At 35.9% G+C, this 12,317-nt stretch overlaps 1 protein-coding gene across 5 annotated transcripts in view; it reads left to right on the top strand.

The window, feature by feature from the left end:
• Window positions 1-12,317, top strand: part of MICU3 (mitochondrial calcium uptake family member 3) — a 478,191-nt gene that overhangs the window by 338,723 nt on the left and 127,151 nt on the right. For all 5 annotated transcript variants that reach the window (XR_008400732.1, XM_053703930.1, XM_053703928.1 and 2 more), the window contains exon 7: window positions 794-865. Coding sequence is in view for 4 of the 5 variants with exons in the window: in XM_053703930.1 (XP_053559905.1) it covers window positions 794-865 (72 nt within the window). In the remaining variant the exon portion in view is untranslated. The remainder of the gene's footprint in view (window positions 1-793; window positions 866-12,317) is intronic.

The following is a 12,317-nucleotide window of genomic DNA, read 5'->3' as shown; positions in this document are numbered from 1 at the left end:
GAGACCTCAACATAGGATACCATATACCTGTTTACAATGTCTTGGAGTTAAACAGGTCCTTAAATTTGTCAGTACTCTATGTTGAACAGCAGACCAAATGTGTATCCCATATATAACATGCTATTTTTGTTTCCTATGTACTCAATATATTGTATATTGTTTTCATTCAAACTATGATTAGCACTTTTATCGCCTTAGTGGCTTTCAATGGGTATTTCTTGCATCCTGTATGATGAATATTTTGAGAACTTATATTCAATGATTATTATATGTATTGCTAAATCGGGTGACCAATATCCAGCCTCTAATCAGGTACAACTGGGTGGACGCTCTCTCCTCCCTTTTTCCAACCAATCAGGTTGTTTTAGTATAGTTTTAAACCATGGAGGGACAACACTAGATAGGCTATGAGTATGGCATACTGCCACACACCGCGCAAACACCCTTTATAAAGACCTTTTCGCTTGCACGTAACTCTTAGCGCTCCACTCGTTATCTAGCTCTAAATGTTTTATCTATGCATTATAAAAAGAAATGTACAATAAAATTTAAGAGGATTCACCCTGGACTTAAAAGTGAACTTTGCTAACAAAATTCCAGTTCTTCATGCAGATTTTTTTTAAGATGCAGGGATTCTTAATGTGTGTATAAAAATACTTTACTTATTAGGTCTTTTAGTACTTTATCATAAATGCATCTAAATATGTTTCTTCCTAACATACTGGATATTTTTTTTTTTTATAGTTGTTTTAGAGGTAGAATGGTACACTTATATTTTATTAATGTCTTCCAGCTGCAAGAGATATTCAGAAAGAAAAATGAAAAGAAGGAAAGAAAGGGAGACGAGCAGAAATGTGCACAACTGGTAACAGATTTCATCATTTTGTGTTTCTTGCATTTCTCACAATAACTCTAATGTTGCTTTCAAGATTTTCTGTCACATTGTTTTATTAAATTAGCACAGTACATTTGCAATAGTTTCACACCCATACTAAACACTCATGTACAGATTTCATCATTTTGTGTTTCTTGCATTTCTCACAATAACTCTAATGTTGCTTTCAAGATTTTCTGTCACATTGTTTTATTAAATTAGCACAGTACATTTGCAATAGTTTCACACCCATACTAAACACTCATGTACACAGCACACACCCATACTAAACACTCATGTACACAGCACACACCCATACTAATTACTCATGTACACATTACACACCTTTACTAAACACTCATGTACACATTACACATCTATACTAAACACTCTTGTACACATTACACACCTATACTAAACACTCAGGTACACAGCACACACCTATACTAAACACTCATGTACACAGCACACACCCATACTAATTACTCATGTACACATCACACATCCATACTAAACACTCATGTACACAGCACACACCCATACTAAACACTCATGTACACATCACAAACACATACTAAGCACTCATGTACACATCACACACCCATACTAAACACTCATGAACACATTAGACACCTATACTAAACACTCATGTACACAGCACATCCATACTAAACACTCATGTACACATCACACACACATACTAAAGACTCATGTACACATCACACACCCATACTAAACACTCATGAACACAGCACACACCCATACTAAACACTCATGTACACATCACACACACATACTAAATACTCATGTACACAGCACACACCCATACTAAACACTCATGTACACATCACACACCCATACTAAACACTCATGTACACAGCACACACTCATACTCAACACTCATGTACACATCACACACACATACTAAATACTAATGTACACATTACACACCTATACTAAACACTCATGTACACAGCACACACCCATACTTAACACTCATGTACACATTACACACCCATACTTAACACTCATGTACACATTACACACCCATACTTAACACTCATGTACACATCTCACACCTTTACTAAACACTCATGTACACAGCACACACCCATACTAAACACTCATGTACACATTACACACCCATACTTAACACTCATGTACACATTACACACCCATACTTAACACTCATGTACACATCTCACACCTTTACTAAACACTCATGTACACAGCACACACCCATACTTAACACTCATGTACACATTACACACCCATACTTAACACTCATGTACACATCACACACCCATACTTAACACTCATGTACACATTACACACCCATACTTAACACTCATGTACACATCTCACACCTTTACTAAACACTCATGTACACAGCACACACCCATACTAAACACTCATGTACACATCACACACCCATACTAAACACTCATGTACACATCACACACCCATACTTAACACTCATGTACACAGCACAAACCCATACTTAACACTCATGTACACATCACACACCCATACTTAACACTCATGTACACATCACACAACCATACTTAACACTCATGTACACATCTCACACCTTTACTAAACACTCATGTACACAGCACACACCCATACTAAACACTCATGTACACATCACACACCCATACTTAACACTCATGTACACATTACACACCTATACTAAACACTCATGTACAAAGCACATCTATACTAAACACTCATGTACACATCACACACACATACTAAACACTCATGTACACACCACACACCCATACTAAACACTCATGTACACAGCACACAACCATACTAAACACTCATGTACACATCACACACACATAGTACACATCACACACACATACTAAATACTCATGTACACATTACACACCTATACTAAACACTCATGTACACAGCACACACCTTTACTAAACACTCATGTACACAGCACACACCCATACTTAACACTCATGTACACATTACACACCTATACTAAATATTCATGTACACAGCACATCCATACTAAACACTCATGTACACATCACACACACATACTAAACACTCATGTACACATCACACACATACTAAACACTCATGTACACATCACACACCCATACTAAACACTCATGTACACTTCACACACACATACTAAATACTCATGTACACAGCACACACCCATACTAAACACTCATGTACACATCACACACACATATTAAATACTCATGTACACATCATACACCCATACTAAACACTCATGTACACAGCACACACCCATACTAAACACTCATGTACACAGCACACACCCATACTAAACACTCATGTACACAGCACACACCCATACTAAACACTCATGTACACATCACACACCCATACTAAACACTCATGTACACATCACACACACATACTAAACACTCATGTACACAGCATACACCCATACTAAACACTCATGTTCACATCACACACACATACTAAATATTCATGTACACATCACACACCCATACTAAACACTCATGTACACAGCACACACCCATACTAAACACTCATGTACACATCACACACACATACTAAACACTCATGTACACAGCATATACACCCATACTAAACACGCATGTACACATCACACACACATACTAAATACTCATGTACACATCACACACCCATACTAAACACTCATGTACACAGCACACACCCATACTAAACACTCATGTACACATCACACACCCATACTAAACACTCATGTACACATCACACACACATACTAAACACTCATGTACACATCACACACACATACTAAATACTCATGTACACATCACACATCCATACTAAACACTCATGTACACAGCACACACACATACTAAACACTCATGTACACATCACACACACATACTAAATACTCATGTACACATTACACACTTATACTAAACACTCATGTACACATTACACACCCATACTAAACACTCATGTACACATCACACACCCATACTAAACACTCATGTACACATCACACACCCATACTCAACACTCATGTACACAGCACACACCCATACTAAACACTCATGTACACATCACACACCCATACTCAACACTCATGTACACATCACACACATACTAAACACTCATGTACACATAACACACCCATACTAAACACTCATGTACACAGCACACACCTATACTAAACACTCATGTAGACATTACACACCTTTACTAAACACTCATGTACACATCACACACCCATACTAAACACTCATGTACACATTACACACCCATACTAAACACACATGTACACATTACACACCCATACTAAACACACATGTACACATCACACACACATACTAAACACTCATGTACACATCACACACCCATACTAAACACTCATGTACACATTACACGCCTATACTAAACACTCATGTACACATTACACACCCATACTAAACACACATGTACACATCACACACCCATACTAAACACTCATGTACACATCACACACCCATACTCAATACTCATGTACACAGCACACACCCATACTAAACACTCATGTATTAACCTCTAAACCACCATCCCCCCACAATGCAATCTACCTATTTAAACTATTAACCCCTAATCCGCCAATCCCCACATTGCAAAGTACCTAATTAATGTACTACACCAGAATTTTTATTGTTTTAAAAGATAGCTAATCCCTTTATTACCCATTCCCCAAGTTTGCATAACCAACACAGTTATATTAATATACTTTTAACCTCTGTGATTATCTTGTATCTAAGCCTCTGCAAACTGCCCCTTTATTTCAGTTCTTTTGACAGACTTGCACTTTAGCCAATTAGTGCCTGCTCCCAGATAACTTCACGTCCAAGAGCACAGTGTTATCTATATGAAATACATGAATTAACACCCTCTAGTGGTGAAAAACTGTTAAAATGCATTATGAAAAGAGGTGGCCTTCAAGGTCTAAGAAATTAGCATATGAACCTCCTAGGTTAAGCTTTCAACTAAGAATACCAAGAGAACAAAGCAAAATTGGTAATAAAAGTAAATTGGAAAATTGTTTAAAATTACATGCTCTATCTGAATCATGAAAGTTTATTTTGGCCTAGACTGTCCCTTTAATCCGCCATCCCCCCACAATGCAAAGTACCTATCAACACTATTAACAACTAAACCGCCATCCCCCCACAACACAAACTACCTATTAAAACTATTAACCCTTAATCCGCCAATCACCACATTGCAAAGTACCTTATTAATGTATTAACCCTTAATCCGCCATCCCCCACAATGCAAAGTACCTATCAACACTATTAACACCTAAACCGCCATCCCCCCACAACGCAAACTACCTATTAAAACAATTAACCCCTAATCCGCCAATCCCCCACAACACAATCACTAAGCCCGCTAACCTAGCAAGGCTTGCTGTGCCTGCCTATGTGTGGCGAGGTGAATATGGAGTAAAATTTCTCCATTTTCGCTGCGTAAGTCCTTGCGCTGAATATGTGATACCAACTTGCGACGCTGGGTTCTATGTTAGTTTATGGGAGTAAAAACAGCGGCCCATGGGTAAAATATGTGCCGCATTGTATGCGGCGCCGTATTTGTGATCTCTACATCCTTCTAAAAATAACCGCATATGATGTAATCGAGCCCTCACTGTTCCTGCGTGAGCTGAGTATACTGCCTTTGGCATTTCTTTTATGATATCATAAAACAGTAGGAAATGCACCTGTATAACTACATTTATTTTTAAGCTGATCAGATTGAGCCAGACCTTGAACCTTGATTTCCCCTGTTTGGAGAGCTACAATCTGGCCAAAATTCAGTCTCTCCAAGAAATTATTTTGCCCTCATAAATATTTTTTGGACTATTGAAGCAAAGCTAGACCTCTTTAATAGTCTGTGTCCAAATTTACTTGGGCTTAAAATGTTGTAAAGTTGTGTTGTGGTCTCCATTTTATCACAATAATGAACTAAACATGATCTATCATCCATATGAAAAAGCTGCATTTAAACATGTTGACCTTTATTTTGCCTGAATAAGGGCCCAATGACCTAAAGCTCTCCCCTCTGGCTAGATAATGAAGTCTCATCAGTACTCCGAGGTCCCTTAAAGACCACATTTTTGAGCAGTAGTAGAAAGTATATAACTCATACAGTTGTTTATTTAATTTTAATGTAAATAGCTGCACTTTCGTATGGAGAAAATGCATTTTTTGGAGCGTTGTGCTTCAGCTCTGGAAACATTATATAATTAACTACTTCAAACTGTTTCTTTCCAGAACTAATCAAAAAAGCAAAAATTTGTACAAAACACATTCTGTAAACGTGTGCTACAGGCCAGTACCGTGTTTGTGGAATGCTTAAGGGACATGATACCCAAATGTTGAGCCACTTGAAAGTGATGCAGCATATCTGTAAAAAGTTGACTAGAAAATATCATCTGAACATCTCTATGTAAAAAAAGATTTTTTTTACCTAAAAATGTTGTATGTAGCCACATTCCATTATAGAGGGCATGTAAGCATTCAATCAGGGTGCTAGTTCTGGGACTGTCAGGGTGCCAGGAATCAGACTGAGACAAGAAGTGCAAAAATAATCACACCATTATTAATAGCAAAAAATAATAAAAAAAGTCCACAAGTCAAATAACAAGCCAGTAGTCAAAACCAGAGCTGGTAGTCAGACGAGCCGATTCAGGAGCCAAAGCAAATAGTCAGACGAGCCGGAATCAGGAACAAGGAAAACAGCAGAGTCAGGAACAAGCCAGGGATCAGGAACCAGGAAGGATGTCAGGCAGCCAGGTAATACACAGGAACTCTCACAAACAGGTCTGAGACAACGCAAAGGCAAAGCATACTGAACAGAGGCCCTTTAAATAATAAGTGATGACACCACAATTCTGAGACTGCATCCTGTCTCACATGGATGATGCACACCAGTCTGGCCATAAAAGGAAGTGCAGGAAATGAGCAACATCCCCCACAATACACCAAGTTAGGAAGAGAGGTGAGTAAAATGGCTGCCAGCAGCACATGGCAAACACAACAGGGAAAAAAACCCTGACAGGGACTTGCAAGAGAGTGTTATTTGGTATGTGCAGGGACAATCATTTTATTTCCCTCCTCAGCTTAAGGAAGTTTACAATGAAATATTTCAGTGAAATCCCACAAGATCACAGTACAACAAAGTGTTAACTGATGATTCTGATTAGTTGTTTCAATTACAGAGCACTTAATTTGGTAAGCTGAAGAAATTTTGAGGTACAATATCTTAATTTTTTAGAGATGTTTATTTGATATTTTCTTATTAGCTTTTTTACAGTTATGCTGCATCACTTTCAAGTGGTTTAGAACACGTTTAATAAGTCCCTTTAAATTTCTGAGAAAAAAAGTAAAGAAACAAAAAAATAAATGTTCCTAATCATCAAGAGTAAATTCCTTACTACGCTAAGTACCTGCAAAGGCCTGTTTAATGCATAGCTAGTTAAGTGGCACAGCATAGAAGAGTTTATGCTACACGTGTTTGTCTTTTCCACTTTACGTCATCATAGCAGCCATTACGTGGAAGCGCATTCAAGTGATTTTTAAATAAACTGTCTGGAATACATTTACTTCTTTTGTCATATATTGTTTCCAAGGACAAAGCTTTTTTAAAGAAAAAAATCTCACAATAAGACAGATGTGTTATCTCAGTCAGGATTAGAATTTATGCTCCAGCTGTTTTGTACAGTAGGAGAAGCCAAAGGAGAGAAAACTGTGTTTCTATTTTGTTGGAACAAATGTTTACTGCAAGATGAATAAATGTCTTTTCCCCTTATTTTTCTGCAGTATTTTTCTCAACTTTAAGGGATACTAAACCCAATTTTTTTCTTTCATTATTCAGCTAGAGCATGCGATTTTAAGCAACTTTCTAATTTAATCCAATTATCAAATTTTCTTCATTCTCTTGCTATCTTTATTTAAAAAAGCAGGAATTTAAAGCTTAGGAGCCAGCCCATTTTAGGATCAGCATCCTGGATAGCGCTTGCTTATTGCTGGCTACTTTTAGCAAACCAATAAGCAAGCATAACCCAGGTTCCTATTTAAAAAATAAATAAAAGAGAAAAAAACAATATGCGCTACAAACCACAGTTATATCACAATTATCAAAAGCTGTCACCTTATGCTGACAATAAACATATAGCACATAAATTGATTTAAAGTTCAGATCGTCAGAAATTCATACAACATCAATATACACGGGGTGATAGAAAACAGCAATTCATATAAAACAGCAATTCATATAAAGTATAAAAATGGTATAAGTAAGCGCATAGCATAAGCTTTATAAACTGTATTCAAACTCTTGTTCCTCATAATCAACAAATAATAAATAATAACTAAAAATCTAAATATTGAACCGCATACTGGATTTATGAAAAATAGTAATTCTATCTATATATAACTGATAATCAGATAAACCTGTAAGGCACTATGTACACAAAATAACTACTTACTGCAGGGCACTATAATAGTACAATTATGAAGTAAAAAAAAAGTGTTAAAAGTGACATATTTGATGTTTTGGTATCACTACAGATCTATCCTACCAGGCAACACAGATAGATGAATGATATGATAGTTACAAACTACAATTTCAAGGGACTATAAATTATAAAAATTTAAATATAAAAGTTGATGATATCATACATTACATGTGTGCTGCGACATCTATGTCAATGTTTAGACCTAAAGGATGTAAACACTTCATTTTATAAATCCAGAAGGTCTCTAATTTTCGTAGTTTAAGCAATCTATCTCTTTTCTGTGGGGAAACCCAGTCTATGATTTGAATTTTCAAACCAATTGGATCACTACCATGGCATTCTAAAAAATGTCTGGACACACTATGTTTAATTATTTTTTTCTTGATATTATAAACATGCTTATACATCCTCCTTTTCATTTTCCTTTTAGTGCGGACTATATAGAATAGGCCACACCTACATTCTAAAAGGTACATCACAAAAGTGGAATTGCAGTTACTCCTAATTTTGATGTTGAATTCTTCAGATTGATCAGAATTATGAAATACCGTTGACCTATTGATATGGTTACACAGTCCACATTGGGTCTTCCCACATCTCATAGTACCCTTGCCCCCAGATAGCCAATTAGTTGGTTAAAGAAAAAAATTGAGTTTAGTGTTCCTTTAATGTGACCTATTCCTCTTAGGCTTTTTCTTTCAATATTTATTACATTTCTAGCTTTATCAAGGAAGCTGGTTGACATTGTTTGTGTAAATGAAAACCTCAAATTGATATACCTTTAAAATGTAAATAAAATGTACAAAATAAAATTGTCATAAAATATATTTTGATATATGTTGAAATATACGCTTCATGCTTATAACAAACTAAAGGCAAATTTATAATGATTTTTACTTTTAAAGAGCATTATATTGTAAAAATGACATGACATAATTCATTTTGCATCACGGTCCCTAGCTATAAATGTGCTAAACCTGCAAAAAGAAGCTAAACACATAGGTAAAGTCTCAATCAGGAGCCTCAAGCATTGTTATTATTATTGCACAAGAATATCCAACCAATAGCAGGGGGCAAGATCAGGGTTAATCAATCACCCAGATGGATCAGTCCAGAATGTTTAAAGTCCATTAAATTTAAGGTGGAGAAGAGGTTTAGGAACCAGCTGGGTATTGCACCAATGCTTCATAAAGGGACATATATAGTTCATATTACTCAAATAATACACAAAGGGCTAGGTTACAAGTCGTACACTAATGTTAGCGTGGGGCGCGATGAGCAATATCACAACCTTGCTAATCAGCATGCGTATTACTAGTTGAAAGTAAATGGTTGCACTCAAGCACAAACAGAATTTGCACTCAACGGAATAGCGCAAATGATGGCCTAGCATAAAATGCAAGGGTAAAAAAAAAATGTTCACCAAACACAACATAAATACATTTTTACTTTTTACTTTTAATTGGTAATGTGCGAGCCCGCTAAGTTTGCGTGTGAGTGGAAAAAAAATTGTAATCTAGCTTAAAATATTTTTAATACATTTAAAAAGAAGCCAACACAACTTTAGCAACTGGGTTCCAATTAGGCATTTTGTTTGAGACCACCCAGCATGTTTTTTTTACATCTGAGTCTTAGAGATTCCATACAACAGTATCAGTTAAAGCAAAAGCCGTGGTAAGTACATGTGTATAACTCAGACTCCCGCTGCTGCAGGTATATGATCCTCCTTTCTGATCCTTAACAGCATTATAGAGTGTAAATAAAGCCTTGAACTTTTTCTTTGTTTTTTTTTTTTCTCACAATAAACAGCATTTCCTTGCCTGTGCCTCTTTCACAGAAAATTTTGAAGACACATAGGCTAGATCACATTGCAAGTATGTTCATGATGACTTGTAACAGTAAGAAAAATCATCATTAAAGGGGAATTTTCCTTTAAAAAAATAAATCTATTTTGTTAGAACATTTTATTTTTAAACAGATTGCCTCCTCACACTGTGGGACAGATTGCAAGTCGCAGGCAAAAATGCAAGTGTTATAGACCATTAGCATTGCTGGTGCACAACCTAGCCATATATAGAATTATAATTTACATATTTATTGTGTAATTTGTTTATAAGGTTTGCACCGCAGTAATGTCAGATAGTGCAAATGTGTATAGCCATTTCAGCACGCTATAGGGCCTGCCCTGCACTTAACGAACTCCTGTCTAGCAGAAACTGTCCATTCAGAAAGTGGATTTTTTTTTTATTTCTTTGCTATAAACTTCCATTGTTAGTAGGGATGGGCGAATGTTTCTAAAAATTTGAAATTTAAAACGAATTTTGATACATTCGTTCATTCAAATCGAATTTCTAATGTTATATCTTATATAACATTCTAACATTCAATTTTCTAATTTTCGTTTTCGAATTTTTCAAAAATACGAAAATATTCGTTTGAATAATAGAATGTTTAGCTATGTATTCATTCAATTTCGAAATGTAATATTCGAATTTGAAAGTCACATTCGAATTCGAATGTGACATTCAAATTTGAAATAGTATTTCTAGTCTACAACTGTGTTTAATAAATGTAATATTCAAATTCGAATGCTACATTCGAATTTGAATGTCACATTCGAATTCGAAATAGTATTTCTAGTCTAATACTGTGTTTTATAAATGTAATATTCGAATTTGAATGTGACATTCGATTCGAATGTGATATTCGATTTGAATGTGATATTCGATTCGAATGTGACATTCGAAATAGTGTTTCTAGTCTACAATTGTGTTTTATAAATGTAATATTCGAATTCGAATTTAACATTCGAATTTGAATGTGACATTCGAATTCGAATGTGACATTCGAAAACTGTAAACAACATTCGAAAATCGAATTTTTAAGAATATTCGTTCTTATCAGCATTCTATTATGTAAATCGAATTTCTACAATAACATTCGTTCTAACATTCGAATTCGGATATAAACACATTCGCCCATCCCTAATTGTTAGCTTAGATTGTACATATTAGACTTAGCACAACATACACATACATAGACATACACTCATACAATCTTGACCTTTCCATTCCCCTTAACTGCCACACCCCCATTGCAAAATACCCCATAGTCTACAAACCCCCATCACAAAGTAGCCCATAACCAATTAAAGGGACAGTCTACAATATAATTTTTATTGTTTTAAAAGATAGATAATCCCTTTATTACACATTCCTCAGTTTTGCATAACCAACACAGTTATATTAATATACTTTTTACCTCTGTGAGTACCTTGTGTCTAAGCATCTTCTGACAGCCCCTTGATCACATGACTTTTTATTTATTATCTATTCACTTGCGGGTGTGAACACAATGTTATCAAAATGGCCCACATGAATTAGCAGTCTCCTGTTGTGAAAAGCTAATAAAAAAGCATGTGATAAGAGGCTGTCTGTAGTGGCTTGGAAACAGGCAGACATTTAGAGGTTTAAATGTTATAGTTATATTATAATATAAAAGTACATTAATATATCAATGTTGGTTGTGCAAAGCTGGGGAATGGGTAGTAAAGGCATTATCTATCTTTTTAAACAACAACAATTTTAGTGTAGACTGTCCCTTTAAACCCCTAACCACTACAACCCCCATCACAAAAATGCCACCTAATTTATTAACCCCCCTAACCACCACACTCCCCCATCGCAAAATACCCCCTAACCTATTAACCCCCTTACCACCACACCCCCATCGCAAAATACTCTCTAAGCTATTAACCCTGCCAAACCGCTACACTCTCCATCGCAATCTACCCCCTAACCTATTAACGCCCTAACTGCCACACCACCTATTGCAAAATACCCCCTAACCTCCTAACAGTTAACCCTCCAAGACCCCTAACCTAAGACAAAAAATAGCATTACAAAAAAAATAAAAAAA

The sequence above is a fragment of the Bombina bombina genome, chromosome 2 (genome assembly GCF_027579735.1).
Source record: "Bombina bombina isolate aBomBom1 chromosome 2, aBomBom1.pri, whole genome shotgun sequence".
Classification (NCBI taxonomy): domain Eukaryota; kingdom Metazoa; phylum Chordata; class Amphibia; order Anura; family Bombinatoridae; genus Bombina; species Bombina bombina.
The sequence above is the reverse complement of the archived record's forward strand: the minus strand, read 5'-3'. Positions and strand labels throughout refer to the sequence as shown.